This window comes from Coregonus clupeaformis, chromosome 14 (genome assembly GCF_020615455.1).
Source record: "Coregonus clupeaformis isolate EN_2021a chromosome 14, ASM2061545v1, whole genome shotgun sequence".
In the NCBI taxonomy this organism is placed as follows: domain Eukaryota; kingdom Metazoa; phylum Chordata; class Actinopteri; order Salmoniformes; family Salmonidae; genus Coregonus; species Coregonus clupeaformis.
In genome coordinates, this window is record NC_059205.1 from 16,210,038 (window position 1) to 16,232,644 (window position 22,607).

General features: G+C 43.7%; 1 protein-coding gene across 1 annotated transcript in view; it reads left to right on the top strand.

The window, feature by feature from the left end:
- The window catches only part of LOC121581187 (semaphorin-6B), a 70,056-nt gene that overhangs the window by 40,798 nt on the left and 6,651 nt on the right, over positions 1-22,607 (top strand). The window contains exons 6-16 of the mRNA XM_041896633.2: positions 17,449-17,547; positions 17,643-17,733; positions 18,000-18,119; positions 18,638-18,726; positions 18,904-19,121; positions 20,703-20,834; positions 20,934-21,083; positions 21,251-21,430; positions 21,705-21,845; positions 22,216-22,293; positions 22,422-22,480. Of these exons, the coding sequence (XP_041752567.1) occupies positions 17,449-17,547; positions 17,643-17,733; positions 18,000-18,119; positions 18,638-18,726; positions 18,904-19,121; positions 20,703-20,834; positions 20,934-21,083; positions 21,251-21,430; positions 21,705-21,845; positions 22,216-22,293; positions 22,422-22,480 (1,357 nt within the window). The remainder of the gene's footprint in view (positions 1-17,448; positions 17,548-17,642; positions 17,734-17,999; positions 18,120-18,637; positions 18,727-18,903; positions 19,122-20,702; positions 20,835-20,933; positions 21,084-21,250; positions 21,431-21,704; positions 21,846-22,215; positions 22,294-22,421; positions 22,481-22,607) is intronic.

Here is a 22,607-nt window from a genome sequence, read left to right on the forward strand (position 1 = left end):
GTTGCACTGAGCCAGAGACCCTGAATGGCTGATGTACGGCAGGGGGGGTCCTGTGGGACGTGGTCTGTGCGTTGCTCCAGGGGATGGCCGGCTCAGTAACCCAGGACCAGAGGCTGAGGGGGAAGAACGTGGGGGGCGGAGTAGGTCCTCGTCAGAGGCCCCCTGTGAAGTCAGAGGGCTCAGAGATAAAAATGGCTAGACGAGAGGTTGAGAGGGACAATGCGTTGGAGCAAAATGCAGTAGATCTCCGGTTCTCCTCAGTGGGATGTGTTAACATGGGAAAGTGGTTCAAGGTATTATCCTCAGTAGCTACTGCAGAAGAGCCCAATCTCGTAGAGCACCCTGGATTTTCCCCTCGGTCATTCAGAATTGTCGCATTAAAAACAGCATGCAGTCTTGAAGTCTCTTTAGCGAGAGCGAGACGTTCTCTTAGGACCTTATTCTCCTCTAGTAGCTCAATGATCCTCTCCTTTGAGTCACGGAGTTGTTTGCATTTATCACAAGTATTCAGACCCCTTGACTTTTTCCACATTTTGTTACGTTACAGCCTTATTCTAAAATTGATTAAATAGTTTTTTCCCCCTCATCAATCTACACACAATACGCCATAATGACAAAGCAAAAACAGGTTGTTATAACTTTTTGCAAAAAAATAAAAAACAACAACTGAAATAACATTTACATAAGTATTCAGACCCTTTACTCAGTACTTTGTTGAAGTACCTTTGGCAGCGATTACAGCCTCAAGTCTTCTTCAGTATGACGCTACAAGCTTGGCACACCTGTATTTGGGGAGTTTCTCCCATTCGTCTCGCCATATCCTCTCAAGCTCTGTCAGGTTGGATGGGGAGCATCGCTGCACAGCTATTTTCAGGTCTCTCCAGAGATGTTCGATCGGGCTCTGGCTGGGCCACTCAAGGACATTCAGAGACTTGTCCCGAAGCCACTCCTGCGTTGTCTTGGCTGTGTGCTTAGGGTCGTTGTCCTGTTGGAAGGTGAACCTTCGCCCCAGTCTGAGGTCCTGAGCGCTCTGGAGCAGGTTTTCATTAAGGATCTCTCTGTACTTGCTCCGTTCATATTTCCCTCGATCCTGACTAGTATCCCAGTCCCTGCTGCTGAAAAACATCCCCACAGCATGATGCTGCTGCCCCCACCATGCTTCACCGTTGGGATGGTGCCAGGTTTCCTCCAGACGTGATGCTTGGTATTCAGGCCAAAGAGTTCAATCTTGGTTTCATCAGACCAGGGAATCTTGTTTCTCATGGTCTGAGAGTCCTTTAGGTGCCTTTTGGCAAACTCCAAGTGGGCTGTCATGGGCCTTTTACTGTGGAGTGGCTTCAGTCTGGCCACTCTACCATAAAGGCCTGATTGGTGGAGTGCTGCAGAGATGGTTGTCCTTCTGGAAGGTTTTCCAATCTCCACAGAGGAACTCTGGAGCTCTGTCAGAGTGACCATCGGGTTCTTGGTCACCTCTCTGACCAAGGCCCTTTTCCCCCGATTGCTCAGTTTGTCCGGGCGGCCAGCTCTAGGAAGAGTCTTGGTGGTTCCAAACTTCTGCCATTTAAGAATGATGGAGGCCACTGTGTTTTGGGGGACCTTCAATGCTGCAGAAATGTTTTGATACCCTTCCCCAGATCTGTGCCTTGACACAATCCTGTCTCGGAGCTCCACGGACAATTCATTTGACCTCATGGCTTGGTTTTTGCTCTGACATGCATTGTCAACTGTGGGACCTTATATAAACAGGTGTGTGCCTTTCCAGATCATGTCCAATGAATTGAATTTACCATAGATGGACTCCAATCAAGTTGTAGAAACATCTCAGGGATGATCAATGGAAACAGGATGCACCTAAGCTCAATTTCAAGTGTTATAGCAAAGGGTCTGAATACTTATTTATGTTTTTTATTTTTAATAAATTTGCAAAAAATGTAAAAAAAAAACAGTTTTCTCTTCGTCATTATGGGGTATTGTGTGTAGATTGATGAGAAAAATAATCAATTGAATCAATTTCAGAATAAGGCTGTAACGTAACAAAATGTGGAAAAGGGGAAGGGGTCTGAATACTTTCTGAATGCACTGTAGGTCAGTATACTCTTCCTATTGACTACAATTTCCATCTCCGGATTCGACTCCGAAATAGAGGGGTCTAACATGCTTATACTCAGGTCAGAAACAGCGGTACGGCTACAAGAGCCAACCTCAACATGAAAAGCTGAAAAGCTTTGCCAGTGACAGCCAGGTAACCTAGCTAGTCGGAGCTAGCCAGGGCTAGCCTGCTAATGTCAGCTCCAGGATAAGGTCAAATCCAGTCGAACACGGTGTATAAGGAACAGCACCAACACCGCGGTCCCAAAATAAAACACTTAAAACAAAGGTTTTAAAGGTGTAAAATGTATAAGTATCTTAGAAATATCAAATGTATAACTACAGTGAAATGCTTACTTACAAGCCCTTAACCAACAATGCAGTTTTAAGAAAAATAAGTGTTAAGTAAAAAATATCTAAGAAAAAAAAAAATAGAGCTGAAGTAAAATAACAGTAGTGAGGCTATATTCCGGGGGTACCGGTACAGAACATGTTATATTAAAGTTTTACCTAATAGTAAATCACAGCCAAAAGATGTTTACATATCATGTGTTGACAATTTGCACATGTGGGATTTGAACCAGCAATGGCACCACCAGGGAATCTCTCATAAAGCTTATTTTTTTCAATATATAGCCATGCCAGTATGGTCAATCAGAACTTCATGCTTCTTTTTTAGCCTTCTTAGACATAACTAACCCAGGGAAATACTGGTAGCTGGGTTATTCACCATCACTTCACCCATCCTCTTCATATGCTGTGTACTTCTGGGCCCATATTTACAATGTATCTGTGCTGAGCAAGGATGACTTTTCAGATCACGAAACATAAGGCAGCAATGACTATATGGGGCGGCAGGTAGCTTAGTGGGTAAGAGCGTTGTGTCAATAACCGAAAGGTTGCTGGTTCTAATCCCCGAGCTGACTAGGTGAAAAATCTGTCGTTGTGCCCTTAAGCAAGGCACTTAACCCTAATTGCTCCTGTAAGTCGCTCTGGGTAAGAGCGTCTGCTAAATGACATAAATGTATATCAAGTGCCTCAAAGTAAGTATTATATCAGATGCGTGTTTTTAAGTTGAACAGTACATTTTTACACAATGTTTTATTAACTCAGAAATTGTGTTCTGTGTCCTCATTAAGCATATTTGACTGACGAAAAGGTCATCACTATACCTTGGTTGTACAGAGGGCTAATGATCTGCTTGCAGGTTCAATACCACATTTACCATATTTTAACTATGTAATTGTTTATTTATTTTTTGGGAAATTGAGGCTCTGTCACGGATTCAGCCGAGGCTGCCCCTCCTCCTTGCTCGGGCAGGCTTCGGCGTTCGTCGTCACCGGAGTACTAGCTGCTACCGATCCATGTATCTATGTTCGACTTGTTCTGTCTTTATTGGTCACACCTGTTTCCCATTATGTAGTGATGTCTTACCTATTTAACCCTCTGTCACACTGTGTGTGATATAATTATTACTTTGAGACACTTGATATGGTCCCCCTGGCTTATTTTTCATGATCTGAAAAGCAAAAGTGATCCTAGATCAGCACTCATAGTCTTGGATACCTTGTAAATATGGGCCCAGAAGTACACAGCATATAAAGAGGATGGGTGAAGTGATGGTAAATAACCCACTTACCTGTATTTCCCTTGGTTAGCTATGTCTAAGAAGTTTAAAAAGGATGCAAGGACGTCGGAGTACAAAAATCAGTTAACCACCTAACCAATGATCTAAATTGAACCTTGCGTTATACGCTAGATGCAGTCGCACCTCTAAAAACAAAAATCATTTGTCACAAGAAATCAGCTCCCTGGTATACAGAAAATACCTGAGCCTTGAAGCAATTTCCAGAAAATTGGAACAGAAATGGCGCTCCACCAAACTCGAAGTCTTCCGACTAGCTTGGAAAGACAGTACCGTGCAATATCGAAGAGCCCTCACTGCTGCTCAATCAGCCTACTTTTCCAACCTAATTAGGGAGAATAAAAACTATCCCAAATGTATTTTTGATACTGTTGCGAAACTAACTAAAAAGCAGCATTCCCCAAGAGAGGATGGCCTTCACTTCAGCAGTGATTAATTCACTAACTTCTTAGAGAAAAATATCATGATCATTAGAAAGCAAATTACGGACTCCTCTTTGAATCTGCGTATTTCTCCAAAACTCAGTTGTCCTGAGTCTGCACAGAACTGCCAGGACCTAAGATCAATGGAGACACTCAAGTTTTTTTGTCCTGTATCTCTCTACATTCACGAAAATAGTCATGGCCTCTAAAACTTCCAGCTACCTACTGGACCCTATTCCAACTAAACTACTGGAAGAGCTACTTCCTGTTCTTGGCCCTCCTATGTTGAACATAATAAACGGCTCCATATCCTCTGGATGTGTACCAAACTCAATAAAAGTGTCAGTAATAAAGCCTCTCCTGAAAAAGCCAAACCTTGACCTCGAATTTCCCATTCCTCAAAAAATTTAAAAATAATAGCTGTTGCACAGCAACTCACTGCCTGAAGACAAATAATGTATACGAAACGCTCCAGTCTGGTTTTAAACCCCATCATAGTACTGAGACTGCACTCGTGAAGGCGGTAAATTACCTTTTAATGGCATCAGACTAAGGCTCTGTATCTGTCCTCGTGCTCCTAGACCTTAGTGCCGCTTTTGACACCATCGATCCCCACATTCTTTTGGAGAGATTGGAAACCCTAATTGGTCTACACGGACAAGTTCTCGCCTGGTTTAGATCTTATCTGTCGGAAAGATATCAGTTTGTCTCTGTGGATGGTTGTCTTCTGACAAATCAATTGTACATTTTGGTGTTCCTCAAGGTTTTGTTTTAGGACCACTATTGTTTTCACTATATATTCTACTTCTTGGTGATCTCATTCGGAAACACAATGTCAACTTTCACTGCTATGCAGACGACACATAGCTCTACATTTCGATGACACATGTTGAAGCCCCAAAAATGCCTATCCTGGAAGCATGTGTTTCAGACATAAGGAAGTGGAAGGCGGCAAATGTTGTACTTTTAAACTCAGACAAAACAGAGATGCTAGTTCTAGGTCCCAAGAAACAAAGAGATCTGACAATTAATCTTGATGGTTGTACAGTTGTCTCAGTTGTGAAGGATCTCGTAGTTACTCTGGAACCTGATCTCTCTTTTGACGAACATATCAAGAATATTTCAAGGGCAGCTTTTTTCCATCTTCGTAACATTGCAAAAATCTGAACCTTTTTTTCCAAAAATGATGCGGCAAAACGAATCCATGCTTTTGTCACTTCTAGATTAGACTACTGCAATGCTCTACTCTCCGGCTACCCGGATAAAGGACTAAATAAACTTCAGTTAGTGCTAAATACGGCTGCTAGAATCTTGACTAGAACCAAAATATTTGATCATATTACTCCAGTGCTATCCTCTCTACACTGGCTTCCTGTTAAGGCTAGGGCTGATTTCAAGGTTTTACTGATAACCTACAAAGCATTAAATGGACTTGCTCCTACCTATCGCTCTGATTTGGTCCTGCCGTACATACCTACACATACGCTACGATCACAAGACGCAGGCCTCCTTATTGTCCCTAGAATGTCTAAGCAAACAGCTGGAGGCAGGGCCTTCTCCTATAGAGCTACAGTTTTATGGAATTGTCGGCCTATCCATGTGTGAGATGCAGACTCGGTCTTGACCTTTAAGTCTTTACTAAAGTCTAATCTCTTCAGTAGGTCCTATGATTGAGTGTAGTCTGGCACAGGGGTGCGAAGGTGAACAATAAGGCACTGGAGTGATGAACCACCCTTGCTGTCTCTTCCTGGCCGGCTCCCCTCTCTCCACTGGGATTCTCTGCCTCTGACCATATTACGGGGGCTGAGTCACTGGCTTACTAGTGCTCTTCCTTGCCGTGCCTCCTGTCGTGCCAGGCTTTTTTCGCTATACTCGACTTGAGTGGGTTGAGTCACTGACATGATCTTCCTGTCCGGTTTTGCGCCCCCTTGGGCTCGTGCAGTGGAGGAGATATTCGTGGGCTATACTCAGCCTTGTCTCAGGGTAGTAAGTTGGTGGTCTGTTGATATCCATCTAGTGGTGTGGGGGCTGTGCTTTGGCAAAGTGGGTGGGGTTATATTCTGCCTGATTGGCCCTGTCCGGGGGTATTGTCGGACAGGGCCACAGGACTACCTGGCCTGATGACTCCTGGCTGTCACCAGTCCACCTTGTCATGCTGCTGCTCCAGTTTCAACTGTTCTGCCTGCAGCTATGGAACCCTGACCTGTTCACCGGACGTGCTACCCTGCTGTTTTAGACCCTCTCTCTCTCTCCCTCCCTCCCCCTCTCTCTCTACTGTGCCTGCTGTCTCAACCTCTGAATGCTCGGCTATGAAAAGCCAACTGACATTTACTCCTGAGGAGCTGACCTGTTGCACCCTCTACAACCACTGTGATTTTTATTTGACCCTGCTGGTCATATATGAACGTTTGAACATCTTGAAGAACGATCTGGCCTTAATGGCAATGTACTCTTATAATCTCCACCCAGCACAGCCAGAAGAGGACTGGCCACCCCTCAGAGCCTGGTTCCTCTCTAGGTTTCTTCCTAGGTTCCTGCCTTTCTAGGGAGTTTTTCCCAGCCACCGTGCTTCTACATCTGCATTGCTTGCTGTTTGGGTTTTAGGCTGGGTTTCTGTATAAGCACTTTGTGACATCTGCTGATGTAAAAAGGGCTTTATAAATACATTTGATTTTATTTGAATTCTTGATTGACCACACTGAAAAAAAGAAGATGTAATAACGCTTCCCTGGTGGTGCAGAGGATACAAAAGCTTGGGAAGCAGACATTGCAGGTTCAAACCCCACTTGTGCATATTGTCAATGTAGTATTTTAAGTTCTATCACCTATAGAATAACTAATAACTGGACAGGAGAGAGGAGCTCCGTTGGGAAACTTTACTAATCCAAATCATGGTAGTACAACACAGGGGCATGTTCAAGGCAGCACCTTCTATCAGCGTATCAGTTAAGAGGTCACAGGATTAACCAATCAGATAAGTGATGATTGGTCTTTTAACATGGTAATCTGCCTAGATACAATGTATTACACTCCTTCCCCTTAAAATTTTACCCAGTAACATTTCACATATACATTTTAAGCATTACAATAATTGTAAGCTCTATTCATTTTAACAGAAATCAATACATGTCAACAGGTTCCATTTGTTTTGTTTTTTCAATAACTGAACTAAGAATGTCATTGTTTTCCCTTTTTTCTTTTTCAGTCTTTGAACTCAACAGTCTCTTTTAACTGAACAGTCTTTTGTTTTTGTTATTTACAGGTAAAGTATTTTAGGAACATCACGGATCCTTTCAGGATACCTACGCTACGCAGGCTGCTTTGTGGCACTCCTTGAGCTTACTGGAGCTGGAGTTGGTAAGTTTCCAGTTTCCAGTGTTGGCTGGGCAACTTGACTTGGGCTGAGGTTGCTGTCTGGGAACGTTGGTGAGCGGTCAGGACTGTAGCTGTCCGTGAGATATCGGTCAGGACTGGAGCTGTACGTGGGATATCGAGGGATGTCCTCTGGGGTTGACGGCTCTCTGTCCTCAGGTAAGTAGTTCCATTTCGCACCTCTCCATGGCAACATGTGGTCCAAGTGAACAGTGTGTTTTCTCTGTCCGTCCTAAATGAGGTAAGTCACAGGTCCCAGTCTCCAGATTACCGTTGCCTGAATCCATTTCTCTTTCCCTCCTCTGAAATTTCAAATTTGCACTTGTTCTTTCTCTTGGAAAACCTGAAGGTGTAGTCCACCATGGTCATGGTGTTTCTTTTGTTTGCCTTGTTTTTCTTCCACTGTTTTAGCTAAGTCAGGTCGGAGAAGGAAGAGCTCAGCAGGGGTCCGACCTGTGACTGTATGGGGGGGTACTGCGGTACATGAGCAGAAAGTTGGATAAGCGATGCTTGAGAGAGACAGTAGATTGTCTGTTGTCCTCCAATACATTTTTCATCAGAGCTCACTTGAGTATCTGGACTGACCTTTCTGCTGCGCCATTCGAGGCAGGATGGTAGGCAGGAACAAGGGTTTGAAATCTGAAGAAACCAGCTCGGGTCCATTATCAGAGACAACTTCTTCGCACAATCTATAGGTTGCGAACAGGCTTTGTAGCTTTTCGATGAGGTTCATTGATGTCATTGAAGTCATGTGAAAAACCTCCAACCACTTTGAATGGCTGTCGATGATCACTTAAAAGTACTGCTAGTCCTTTTCAGTAAAGTCGATGTGAATTCTCTGCCACACCCTCTCGGGCCATCTCCAAACATTTAGTGGTGTTACAGCTGGAATCTTCTGTACTGTTTGGCAGATTTGACAACTCTTTCTTCTCTATGTCACTGTCCAACCCTGGCCACCAGATGTAGCTACGGTCTAAGGCCTTCACACGACAGATGCCAGGATGTTCGTGGTGAAAGTCCTCCAACAGTCTCTGTCTGAGTGCTGGGGGTATGATCACTCGCAAACCCCAGAGTACACAGCCTTGATCTTCAGCCAACTCGTGTCTTCGCATGAAGTATGGTTGCAGTGCTTCATCCGTCACGTAGCTTGGCCACCCATTTACAGTGTAACTCCACACTTTGCTGAGTAGCACATCTTTTCTTGTACTTTTCTTTTGCACACACTGGCAGCTCATCCACTTGTGAGAAGTAGAATGTGCTTCCCTCCTCAGCTGTGATGTCTTTGTCTTCTCTTGGCAGTCTTGACAACGTGTCTGCGTTACTGTGATCAGTTGACTTTCGGTAATCGATGTCGTAGTTGTACTCCATGAGTATGAGTGCCCATCTTTGCATTCTCAATGCTGCTAAGGTTGGAACTGCAGATATCCAGCAAGATAGCCAGCAAAGGCTTGTGATCTGTGATTAACGTGAACTTTCTTATGGAACTTCTTTACTCCAAAGATGATTGACATGGCCTCTTTTTCAATCAGGGCGTAATTCTTTTCTGCGTCTGATAGCGTCCGTGAAGCAAAGACAATGGGTTTTTCTTCTCCATTGTCCATGATGTGGGAGATCACGGCGTCCACACCATATGGTGATGCGTCGCAGGCAAGCTTCAGGGGTCATTTGGGTGTTGTAATGCACCAGGACATTACTCTGTAGAAGCAGCTGTTTGCTTTTCTCAAATGCTGCGTCACATGCGGAAGTCCAACTCCATGGTTCTTCTATTCTCAGCAGGTTGTGCAACGTCTGGAGCAAGGTTGACAGGTTCGATAGGAATCTTCCATAATGGTTTAGCAGGCCTAGGAATGACTTCAGTTCTTACGTTGGTTGGCTTGGGTGCTTTGACGATGGCTCCAACTTTTTCGTCTGTGGGATGCAGTCCTTCCTTGTCAATCTGATGACCAAAGTATTCCATGCTGCTTTGTAAAAACTTGCCTCTCCAGACATTTGAGCACTTCATCCAGCTTTTTCAGATGTTCCTCCTTAGAATCAGCTGTGATGAGGGTGTAATCCTTAAAACAGGTGACATGTTTGATTCCCTATAGGATCTTTTCCATGACCGACTGAAAGATTGAAGGAGCACTTGAGACACTGTAGCTGAGGCATTGATACCTGTACAGCCCATGGTGAGTGTTGATTGTCAGATATTTCTCAGAATCTGTGTCCAACTGGAGCTGCTGGTAGGCGTGCGAGAGATCTAACTTGCTGAATGATGTCCATCCAGCTAGTGTAGCGAATAAGTCTTCAGTGTTTGGTAAGTATCCTCTTCCACTCTCTGGTTGATGGTGACCTTATAATCGCCACATATCCGAATGGATTTGTCACTCTTTGGAACGATGACTATTGGCGCGGCCCAGTCTTTGTCTCCTCGAGCCTATCCAACTCTTTGTCCACCGCTTCCTTCAATGCGTATGGCACTGGTCTTGCCTTCTGGAAAATGGGCTGAGCGTCGGGGCGTGTCCTGATCTTTGCTATGAAATCTTTTATGAAATTTGGCCCTTCTGAAAACACCACCTGGAGGCGCTGTAGTACAGCTTTGACTGCCGGGTCTGTGTCTGTCACAGCCTTTTCCACTGAAAAGATGTCCTGCCAGTTCAACTGTATTTTCTCTAGCCAGTTATGGCCCATCAGTGCAGGTCTGTCTCCTTTAACAATGACCAATGGCAAAGTCACTTTTTTTTTGTACTGCACTGGCACTTTAACATACCCTAGCAAAGGAATTTTCTCACCTGAGTAGGTAGTCAGCTGTAACTGTGTTTTCTTTAACGGCGGGTGAGACAGAGCATCATGGTAACACACTTACGAGACCAGAGAGACAGCAGCCCCTGTGTCTAACTGCATATCCAAGTCCTTTCCATCCAAAGTGACATTCATTGTAATGACCTTTTTCCCATTGGAGGTAGTGTAAACTATATACACCCCAAACAGCCCTGAATCATCCTCCTTACTCTTGTCATTGCTCTCAGCAGTATCAACATACTGTGTCTGTCCTGCTCTGCGGTTCCTACATGCACGGGCCTATGTGTCCAACTTTAGAACAGACATGGCATTTCTCATTTTTGAATCTGCAATCATGAGCAGAATGATTTCCTCTGCACCTGTAGTATGGTTACTGACCAGCATTCTCTTGTCTTGTGTCATTCTTTAATACTGTTTCTATCAATTGTCATTGCTGCACTTTAACTGTCCTTTTCCTGTCCTGGGAAATGTTTTAGCATTTTTATTCACTGCATTTACCGATTGAGCCTCTTTTGCTTTCCCTGAAAACTCCCTGATGTTATTGGAAGCTAACTCCATTGACAATGCCATCTCACATGCCACTTCATTAAGTCAGGACTCCTATTTGACTCAGCCATGCCTCCTTGCCCGTCCAACATTTCCTCATCTCCCAGTCCTTCTAATGGGACTAGCCCCGATGCGTCTCCCTCTTTTTCCCCTGCCCCGCTACAAAGTTTCTCCCTGCAGGCGGTCACGGAGTCTGAGGTGCTAAAGGAGCTCCTTAAACTTGACACCAAAAAACGATCTGGGTCAGATGGTTTAGACCCTTTCTTCTTTAAGGTTGCAGCCCCTATCATCACCAAGCCTGTCTCTGACCTTTTTAACCTGTCTCTCCTCTCTGGGGAGGTTCCCATTGCTTGGAAGGCAGCCACGGTGTGTCCTTTATTTAAAGGAGAGATCAAGCTGATCCTAATTTCTTAACCTTGTTCTGAACACCTCCAAAACAAAGGTCATGTGGTTTGGTAAGAAGAATGCCCCTCTCCCCACCGGTGTGATTACTACCTCTGAGGGTTTAGAGCTTGAGGTAGTCACCTCATACAAGTACTTGGGAGTTTGGCTAGACGGTCCACTGTCTTTCTCTCAGCACATATCAAAGCTGCAGGCTAAGGTTAAAACTAGACTTGGTTTCCTCTATTGTAATCGTTCCTCTTTCACCCCAGCTGCCAAACTAACCCTGATTCAGATGACCATCCTACCCATGCTAGATTACGGAGACTTACTTTATAGATTGGCAGGTAAGGGTGCTCTCGAGCGGCTAGATGTTCTTTACCATTCAGCCATCAGATTTGCCACCAATGCTCCTTATAGGACACATCACTGCACTCTATATTCCTCTGTAAACTGGTCATCTCTGTATACCCGTCGCAAGACCCACTGGTTGATGCTTATTTACAAAAACCTCTTAGGCCTCACTCCCCCCTATCTGAGATACCTACTGCAGCCCTCATCCTCCACATACAACACCCGTTCTGCCAGTCACTTTCTGTTAAAGGTCCCCAAAGCACACACATCCCTGGGTCGCTCCTCTTTCCAGTTCGATGTAGCTAGCAACTGGAATGAGCTGCAAAACACTTAAACTGGACAGTTTTATCTCCATCTCCTCATTCAAAGACTCAATCATGGACACTCTTACTGACAGTTGTGGCTGCTTTGCGTGATGTATTGTTGTCTCTACCTTCTTGCCCTTTGGGCTGTTGTCTGTGCCCAATAATGTTTGTACCATGTCTTGTGCTGCTACCATGTTGTGTTTCTACCATGTTGTTTTCATGTTGGGTTGCTATCTTGCTGTGTTGTTGTGTGTTGCTGCCATGCTATGTTGTTGTCTTAGGTCTCTCTTTATGTAGTGTTGTGTTGTCTCTCTTGTTGTGATGTGCGTTTGGTCCTATATTTATATATATTTTTTTTTTTATTCCAACCCCAGTCCCCGCAGGAGGCCTTTTGCCTTTTGGTAGGCCGTCATTGTAAATAAGAATTTGTTCTTAACTGACTTGCCTAGTTAAATAAAGGTTAAATAAAAAATAAAAAAAATAGTTCTGAATGTTAGCTCCTTCTCTGCTAGCATCTTGTGCTGCATAGCGATCACACAAAGAAACACACTGACCTTCTTGTTGTCTTTAATGTCATTTGCAAACATCCATAGCTCCAAACTTTAAAGATAACTTTCAAAATCCTCCTGCGATTCTTTGTACTTGTCCACTCGTCTGACTTGCATAGTAGCCATTTCTCGGTTGTTACTGTTTTATGGTCTAATATCCTCGGCGGTAGCTAGCTCACGTGCCTCGGTCCATGAAATATCCGTTCCTTCTATATTTTCTTCCTGCCAAGTGCACGGCTGCTCCATTTACAATCCACACGTTTGGTATTTTGAATCCATCGTCGCCATTTGTAATATTTAAAGTTTTATCACCTAATAAGAACTGGACAGGAGAGAGGAGCTACGTTGGGAAACTTTACTAATCTAAAGCATGGTAGTATAACACAGGGGCATGTTCGAGGCCGCACGTTCACAGAATTAACCAATCAGGTAAGTGATAATTGTACCTCAAATCAAATCAAATCAAATTGTATTTGTCACATGCGCCGAATACAACAGGTGTAGACCTTACAGTGAAATGCTTACTTACAAGCCCTTAACCAACAATGCTGTTTTAAGAAAAATAAGTGTTAAGTAAAAAATAAATTAATAATTTTTTTAAATAAAAAATAATTAAAGAGCAGCAGTAAAATAACAGTAGCGAGGCTATATACAGGGGGTACCGGTACAGAGTCAATGTGCGGGGGCACAGGTTACTCGAGGTAATTTAGGTAATATGTACATGTAGGTAGAGTTAAAGTGACTATGCATAGATGATAAACAGAGAGTAGCAGCAGCGTAAAAGAGGGGGTGAGGGGGTTGACAATGCAAATACTCCGGGTAGCCATTTGATTAGAGTCTTATGGCTTGGGGGTAGAAGCTGTTAAGAAGCCTTTGCTACCGCTGCCGTGCGGTAGCAGAGAGAACAGTCTATGACTAGGGTGGCTGGAGTCTTGGACAATTTTAGGGCCTTCCTCTGACACCGCCTGGTATAGAGGTCCTGAAAGGCAGGAAGCTTGGCCTCAGTGATGTACTGGGCCGTACACACTACCCTCTGTAGTGCCTTGCGGTCGGAAGCCGAGCAGTTGCCATACCAGGCAGTGATGCAACCGGTCAGGTCTGTGACCTCCTCCCTATAGGCTGTCTCATCGTTGTCGGTGATCAGGCCTACCACTGTTGTGTTGTCGGCAAACTTAATGATGGTGTTGGAGTCGTGCCTGGCCATGCAGTCGTGGGTGAACAGGGAGTACAGGAGGGGACTAAACACGCAACCCTGAGGGGCCCCCGTGTTGAGGATCAGCGTGGCAGATGTGTTGTTGCCTACCCTTACCACCTGGGGGCGGCCCATCAGGAAGTCTAGGATCCAGCTGCAGAGGGAGGTGTTTAGTCCCAGGGTCCTTAGCTTAGTGATAAGCTTTGAGGGCACTATGGTGTTGAACGCTGAGCTGTAGTCAATGAATAGCATTCTCACGTAGGTGTTCCTTTTGTCCAGGCGGGAAAGGGCAGTGTGGAGTGCAATAGAGATTGCATAATCTGTGGATCTGTTGGGGCAGTATGCAAATTGGAGTGGGTCTAGGGTTTCTGGGATAATGGTGTTGATGTGAGCCATGACCAGCCTTTCAAAGCACTTCATGGCTACAGACATGAGTACTAGGGTCGGAAGTCATTTTGACAGGTTACCTTAGTGTTCTTGGGCATAGGGACAATCTAGGCAGATTATCATGTTAATAGACCAAGCTATTAAGTCAACATATGAAGTCTAAAGAATATGGTTTTGTTTGTATGATTAAAGGCTGTTCAAATGTCCTATGAATGAAATGAAATTGCCATGTGTCTGTATGTTACCTACAATTCAGTCCTCAAATGCGAATTGCCATTAAATCTGGAGAGAAACATAAAGGGGATGTACTCCAATCTGCTTTAATTTGCATGCTGAGAATGTTGTGGTAATATTAGGTAATACTTAAATATTAGATTTTCTAAATGTTCTTGAAATTGCATGAACATCAATGGAATATGACGTTAAATCTAAAACAGCTAACGTCATAAAAATTGACATTTCATTCTTACAACATGAAGGTAATGTCTTGAGCAACCTAACTTAAGCATTGTATGAATGTCATCACAACTGAGCATATTTTGAAATGTACCCACACTGTTCCCACAACCTAATTACATGTTCTGAGAACATTTAAAGAACTCTGAAAGGCCGTTTTGTCAACATTCTTGCAACACCAAATTAATGTTTTGTGAACCCTGATACAAACATTATCTGAATGTCAGCGCAACTGGACAGTTTTTGTGTTTTGGGAACATATCTCTTGTTACCACAACCTAATGAAACATTCTGGGAACCTTTTAAAGAACATACTAAATGTGTTCTGGGAACGTTCTTCTGAATATTTTTTGTACCCTAAAAGAAACCACACAACTGGACAGTTTTTATTTTTTGGGAACATATCTTTTGTGATGTCCCCACAATGATCTCACCAGACTGTTCCCACAACCTAATGAAACATTCTGGGAATTTTTTAATAACAGATTAAATGTGTTATAGGAACGTTCTGGCATCAGGCGAATTACCTGGAAACCTAATGAGAACTTTTCGGGAATGTTCTGGGGTGGTTGTTACAGATGTTGTGCACAACATTTTAGTGAATGTTAGGAGAACACTCCAAGGATATAAAAAAAAATGTTTGGGAAGTTATCATACTAATGTTAGATAAAACCCTAACTAGAACTTAATGGGAATCTTAGCTAATGTTCTGGGAATGTTCCAAGTTTACTGGGTTTGCTCTGTATGCTGCAGACTCTGACTGACTGACAGACGTTTTGCTGAATCATGACATTAGGCAGGTTTCCATTGACCCAGGTTTATTAGACCAAATAAATGTTGCAAAAAAAAAAAATTGCGACATGTGTAATGTAAACGGCAGACATAGGACACATTTTCTAAAGATGGACAAAAATTGTATCCATTTGACAGGGGTGGATTTTTATTTTGTCTAACTTTCCTTATTGCTGCAAATGATAATGGAAACAACTAGCTCTCACAGTCTCACGTCAGAATTAGACGTTCATCCATGTTTCTCAAACGTAACATTTTGAAGTTGTTACAAACGTAACATTTCGAAGTGTTTAAGATGAAGTTCAGGCATTAACTCTGAATTTCTAAGGTTAAGGTTAAGTTTAGGCATTAACTCCGAAAACTTAAGGTTCGGCATTCACTCTGAATGGTTAAGGTAAGAGTTAAGGTTTGAGATAATGTAGGCTTAAAACAAAAATCTCAAAACAACTTTCTATCGCTGGATTCGACCTTGCAACCTTTGGAATCAGAGGCAGATGCTTAAAGATAACAGCGCGTACTGTTGCCTAGTGGCCGGTTTCCACGTCATCTCCCGATGTCCTCAGACATGGATGGACGTTGAGTACTGACTTGTATCACGGGTGACCTGGCTGAATGGAAACTATGTTTTTCGAATAAATGATGATTGCCTAATATGTGGGGCATGTGATATCATGGCCCCAGTTGCATTTGCAAACAAATTATTTTTCTGTACGAATTCCATAGCCTAATATGTAGTCCTAAACATACGGTGACAGTGAGCAATTGACGGTGAGCTGTGAGCAAAATAACCAGACGGGAAGTTGAAAATGGCTTATTTAAAGATTGAATTGTATTGAATCAAATTAATCATATCCAATGATTTACCGCCCGTAGGGCGTGGTGCCACTCGGTTAATTTTAAATGCCTAGGCCTACTGCTTGCAAAATAAAATAAAATGTCATATATAAATTAATGTTTCTTTGCAGGACAAGGATTGTCCTGATTTTCAAGAATGCCTGAATTGCTTCACCTTGCTTTTCTGGTTGGCTGGATGCAAGTTTCACCATCCTATTATTTCAGATCTACGGCGTGCAAATTTCACCATGGCACGGACCATGGCGATACGTTGGCACATGACAATTATTAGAATAGTCAATTCTTGCATTCTATCCATGCTGGCTTTTGCAGGCTACCTGATACCTAGAACAGATAAGTGGGAGGGCAAACAGGCTGTGGCCAATTTATTAATGCGCAATTTGCCTAAATGGGTAATGGTTTCACTTCAATCACAGTTTTTTTTCTTCGTAATGTTTTTTTTGTTGTTGGTGTGACGTCATAACGTCCAGCTGTTTTTATCGACACAATATAAAAATAGATAGTTGCATCTATTTTCTATGCCAACTTTCTAAATGACAACAAAAATATCACTGGACAAGTTAATGGAAACATAGCTAGTGACATCTAACCGGTGCTGTGGGGTGGGGGAGGGGTTAAGGAACGTAAGCGGTCCACTGCGTTGTGAAATCTCGACGAATCGCAGCATGCATCGAGTCACTCCAGGGGCTTCTTGCAGTTTTGTTTACTTTTGTCTAACATTTGTCAGTAAAACTTTTATTTGTATTTAATAATGTATAGCGCAAGAGATGCATGGTTAAGAAACTCATATCAGACTGAAATATGCTGAAATATAAACGTAACAATCAACAATTAAAGAGTTTACTGAGTTACAGTTCATATAAAGAAATCAGTCAATTGAAATAAATTCATTAGGCCCTAATCTATGGATTTCACATGACTGGGCAGGGGTGCAGCCATGAGTGGACCTGGGAGGGCATAGGCCCACACACTTGGCAGCCAGATCCACTGGGGAGCAAGGCCCAGCCAATCAGAATGAGTTTTTCCCCACAAAATAGCTTTATTACAGACAAATATACTCCTCAACAGGATGGATTATCTTGGCAAAGGAGAAACGCTCACTAACAGGGATATAAACACATTTCTGGTATTTTGTATTTCAGCTCATGAAACATGGGACCAACACTTTCATGTTTATATTTTTGTTCAGTGTATATATATATTTGTCACGGAAGCCCAGGCCTGATGACACCACTGTGCACACACCCAAACATACACACACGCACACTTCCTCTCCTCTCTGACTCTCACATAATTTCTCATCCTCTATTGTCTCTGTCTTCAGGGGGAGTGTCGTAACTTCATCAAGGTGTTATTGAGCCAACATGGAGGACTGTTTGTGTGTGGAACTAACGCCTTCAACCCTCTATGTGCCAACTACACTGTGAGTATCTGTCTATTCAATTAAATTAATTGAAGCTTTTTTGGCATGTGTGTTCGTGTTCATACAGTACCTATGTACAATTGTGTGTGTTACAGAGGGACACTCTGGAAATGGTAGGAGAGACGGTCAATGGGATGGCTCGATGCCCTTATGACCCCAGACACGCCAACGTGGCTCTGTTTGCAGGTACGGGAGTTTCTCTCTTTCTTTTTTACTTTCACTCTCTTTCAATATATTGGAAAGTAATGACATAGCACTTTTCACAAGGGCTGTAAATGTCCAGGGGAAAGCACTCAGACGACGGCTCAATCTAGAGACTGGAGTTGTGTGAAGGGACTGGACTACCCTTGTGTTCATGATTAATACAGTGCATGTTTTTGTTATTCTCTCTCTCTGTCTTTCTGTCTCTTTCTCTCTCTCTCTCTCTCTCTCTCTCTCTCTCTCTCTCTCAGAGGGCAGTCTCTTCACTGGTACTGTAACAGACTTTCTGGCGATTGATGCTGTGATCTATCGTAGCCTAGGCGACAGCCCTGCTCTCCGCACCGTCAAACACGACTCCAAATGGTTCAGAGGTACACTGAAATGACGTACTTGCATGCGAGTGAATGGGTCAAACACTTCTCCGCAGGTGGAGGACAATATCTCCTTAGATCACATAAACACTGCGGGCTAACCCAAACACTCTAAAGTGGTCTCCATTCCTACCTAAATCCTTATATCCTAAGAGTGGATAGATAAAAGCGATAGGCTAGCTTAGTGCCAGGTTAGATGTATTGCTTTCATCCAGTCCTGTCAAATCAGAGAGGACCAGACCAACGGATCAAGGGCATGAAATCCCCATCAGAGTAAAACCGAGCGTGGAACCCTAGAGGTCAGAGACAGACATGAGTAAATAACTGCTATGTGCTTGTCACTGATGATCAATTAAACAGGACATGAATGCTTAATGGCTGACCCCAGAGAAGTGGCCATATGTTGTTACAGAGAGGTGTCAGATTGTGTATCGGCAATAAATATAGAGCTCTGTGTGTGTGTGTGGGGGGGTGGTATATGCATGCGTGTAATGGCATTTCTCTCTTCTCTCTCTCAGAGCCCTTCTTTGTGAGTGCAGTGGAGTGGGGACCTCATATTTACTTCTTCTTCAGAGAAATGGCAATGGAGTTCCATCACTTGGAGAAGGTACACAGTACACACAAACATACATACACACGCACGCACGCACACACCCACACACATGCACGCATGCACACACACACACACACACACACACACACACACACACACAGAAATGGCGATTTGTACATCACATTTTGTTTATATTGTTTTCTTGTTTATACTGTGTGTGTGTGTGTACAGGTGATGGTGTCTCGTGTGGCGCGGGTGTGTAAGGGGGACCTGGGTGGGTCTCAGAGGGTGTTGGAGAAACAGTGGACATCGTTCCTGAAGGCCAGACTGAACTGCTCTGTCCCAGGAGACTCCCACTTCTACTTCAACCTGCTCCACGCCACCAGCCCCATACTCAACATGAATGGCAGGGACGTCATACTGGGACTGTTTTCTACCCCGCCCAACAGGTACACGCACACATACATATGCGCGCATACACATAATGCAGGTATGGATCTTTCTATAAATTATGGGTCCAATCTGTGACATTGGGATCAACATTTAAAGTTCCACATGTGTACTTAGAGGAATATATGCAAATTGGCCCATAACTCCACCTATACAACAACATAAGCCTAGGACATCCTTTAAGCAGAGTTCATACAGATATTGGCAAGTCAAATTCAAAGACTTTAAGGGACTTTTTCAAGCACTTAATTGTAATTTTTAAGGACCTCAGTTGTATAATTTATATAATTGTACATATAGGGCTTAATATAGAACCCCCCAAAAAAAAAGCATGCAAAAAGTGTCCAAAAAAGTAGGCCATTAAAACTTAAAGAATAATTAATTGTTTAGGCCTTGCCAATGCATTGATATTCAAATTATTATTACATTCTAAAATATGTGAGAATAATGTGGAATTGCCTGACTAAATAAATTGGATACATACATGGAAATGTTTCTGTAGCCTATGTGGCCGATTAAGGCACACATAATAAAGCCATGAATAGCGGTACCATTAATCTCACCATTTGAATCTCACCATCGCTGTTTTTATAATGAGAAAGCGACCAAAAACCAGGTTACTTTTGTAATAGAAGGATTTGTATGAAAATCCAAGTTGAAGCAAGCATTAGATGTTGTCATCCTCATAATAACTGCATGTGGTTTTACCGCAACAGAGTAGCACAACACCGTTCAATTGAAGTAAAGTGCCCACATCTCTCACAAAAACGGATCAAAAATGAAATCACAGATAATTATAAGGGAGCAGGATAACTTATAAATTGTCTACAATAATTACAGACTTTTCGAGTACCAAATTGAGGAAATGTCTGATTTTCACACTAGGCCAATTCCAGTACTTGAATTTCTGAGCTCCAAATAACTATTACATTTACATTTTAGTCATTTAGCAGACGCTCTTATCCAGACCAACATACAGTTAGTGAGTGCATACATTTTTCATACTGGCCCCCCGTGGGAAACGAACCCACAACCCTGGCGTTGCAAGCACCATGCTCTACCAACTGAGCTACAGGGGACTATCTCACAATACTAGCCAACTTAGCTGCATTGTTCCTTGCATGCGATTGGCTGTGGTCTTGGGGGCGGCGCGCTTCCTGAGAGACAGAGCTGCCTGTCAAGCATCGTTCAGGGCTTAAATGCCCAATGAGAACATTGCATGCAATGCAGCCACAGGGCTCCTTGATGAGGTCATTATCGTGCATCTGAACAAATGAATGGATGATGCGTGGTACTTCTGATTATCTTGAGATGTCGACAAAACAACATTTATTATGTAGTGATCATGAGATAAATAAATTTTGATCTCGACATAACGAGGGATTTATTTTATTCATATGTCCTCTCTGGACTTCCGTAGTAACAAGTTGTCCAGCATAGGACACCCTCACTGGTACCCTAGTTCATAGAAAGACCCACATGCACACACACGAACACACACAGGCACACATCATATTTCTGATCCACATCTAATCCTTTCTGGCCCACCTCCCCTCCCCCTCTCTCCCTACCTCTGACAGTATCCCTGGGTCTGCAGTCTGTGTATTTGACATGCAACAGTTGGCTAGGGTGTTTGAAGGAAGATTCAAGGAGCAGAAATCTCCAGAATCCATCTGGACACCTGTATCTGATGAGCTTGTGCCCAAACCCAGGTACTTTCAACAATAACTCATATTTATGTTTTGTAGGATTGTAATGCGATGTTCAATCATATTAATATGCCTTATTTTGACCCTGTTCTCTCTCTGTAGGCCGGGTGGCTGTGCGGTGCAGGGGTCTCCGTTCAGCTCGTCCAAAACTCTGCCGGATGAGGTGCTGAACTTTGTGAAGACTCATCCCCTGATGGATGAGACCATACCCCTGGTGGGGCACAGACCCTGGGTAGTCAAGACTATGGGCAGGTATGGCTAAGGACACACATGGTTACCACTGATTGTTCACTCTGAAATCAATGTTTGCCCTCAACGTGTCCTGAAATTGAGCTCACCATATACCTTGCTCCCTCTCCCCTCTCATTCTCTCCCCCCCTCCCTTTCCCTCTACTCGCCCCCTCCATCCCTCTCCCTAGGTACCAGTTGACAGCCATGGTGGTGGACACAGAAGCTGGTCCCCATAGAAACCGTACGGTGTTGTTTCTGGGCTCCACGCGAGGGACTGTCCTCAAATTCCTCATCGTCCCAAGTGGAGACAACTCTCCCACACACAGCAGTGTGTTTCTGGAGGAGGTGGAGGGCTTCAACCCTGAGAAGTGAGTACAGGAAGGGAGTTTGGCCACAATCCCATGTGCTCACTGCAGTCCTGTGTTTTGTCAGCTCATTATTGTGGAGATTAACTGTTTTAGTCTGTTTGCAAAGGCAGCAATCACCCTAATGTGAATCCCTATATTTCTCTGCTGTAACAATAGAAATGAATGAAAATACTCTAAAGATGCATCTATGTCTCCCCCCCCCCCCCCCCCCCCACACACACACACACACCCTCTCGCTCTCTCTCTCTTCCTTTCTCTCTCTCTCTGTCTCTAGGTGTGGAGAGGACTCTGTCCAGGCCAGACAATTGTTGTCTCTGTCCCTGGATCGTCCCAGTCACACTCTACTGCTGGCCTTCCCTTCCTGTCTGGTCAGACTGCCCACAGCACGTTGCCACCTACACTCACGCTGCATGAAGTGAGTAAGACACACACACATTCACAAAACACACACACACACACACACACACATGGTTTTGTTTATGGTTATGGCTACCCTTAACCCTAGTAGTAACCCTAACCCTAACCCTAGCTTCATGTTCACAACCCGGATCAACCCTAACCCTAGCCATAAATAACCCTAACCCTAACCCTAGCTTCATCATGTCCACATCCCGGTTCAACCCTAACCCTAACCCTAGCCTCAACCACCACCATAACCCTAACCATAGCTTTATTTCCACATCCCGGTTAAACCGTAACCCTAATCCCAGCCTTAACCCTTACCCTAATCTAACAAACACACACCATCTCCATCAGGCTGATCAGATCTCCATGTGTGTGTATAGGAGCTGTCTGACCTCCAGAGATCCCTACTGTGGCTGGACCAGAGGCAGCACCTGCTCCTTCCTCAGACCAGGCACACGGTGAGACAGCTGCCCATATAGGCACAGATCTAGGATCAGATTAACCAGTTAATTGTGTATTAATCTATTATCTATTGATGTTGATGTCCTGTGTAATCGGTTAATCTATAGTCTATGTCCTATTGCAGGCTGCCTTTTCAGCAAGACATTGAGTATGGCAACTTCTCCCATCTAGGAGACTGTGGTGGTAGGTACCATGTCTTTAGCCCTGTAGCTCTGTGGGTACAAACTGCTCTTTCTTTCCCTTAATACATGCTCCGCCTAGCGGCTCAATCATGCATTACACGAGTTTGCTACACAGATATCAATGCAAT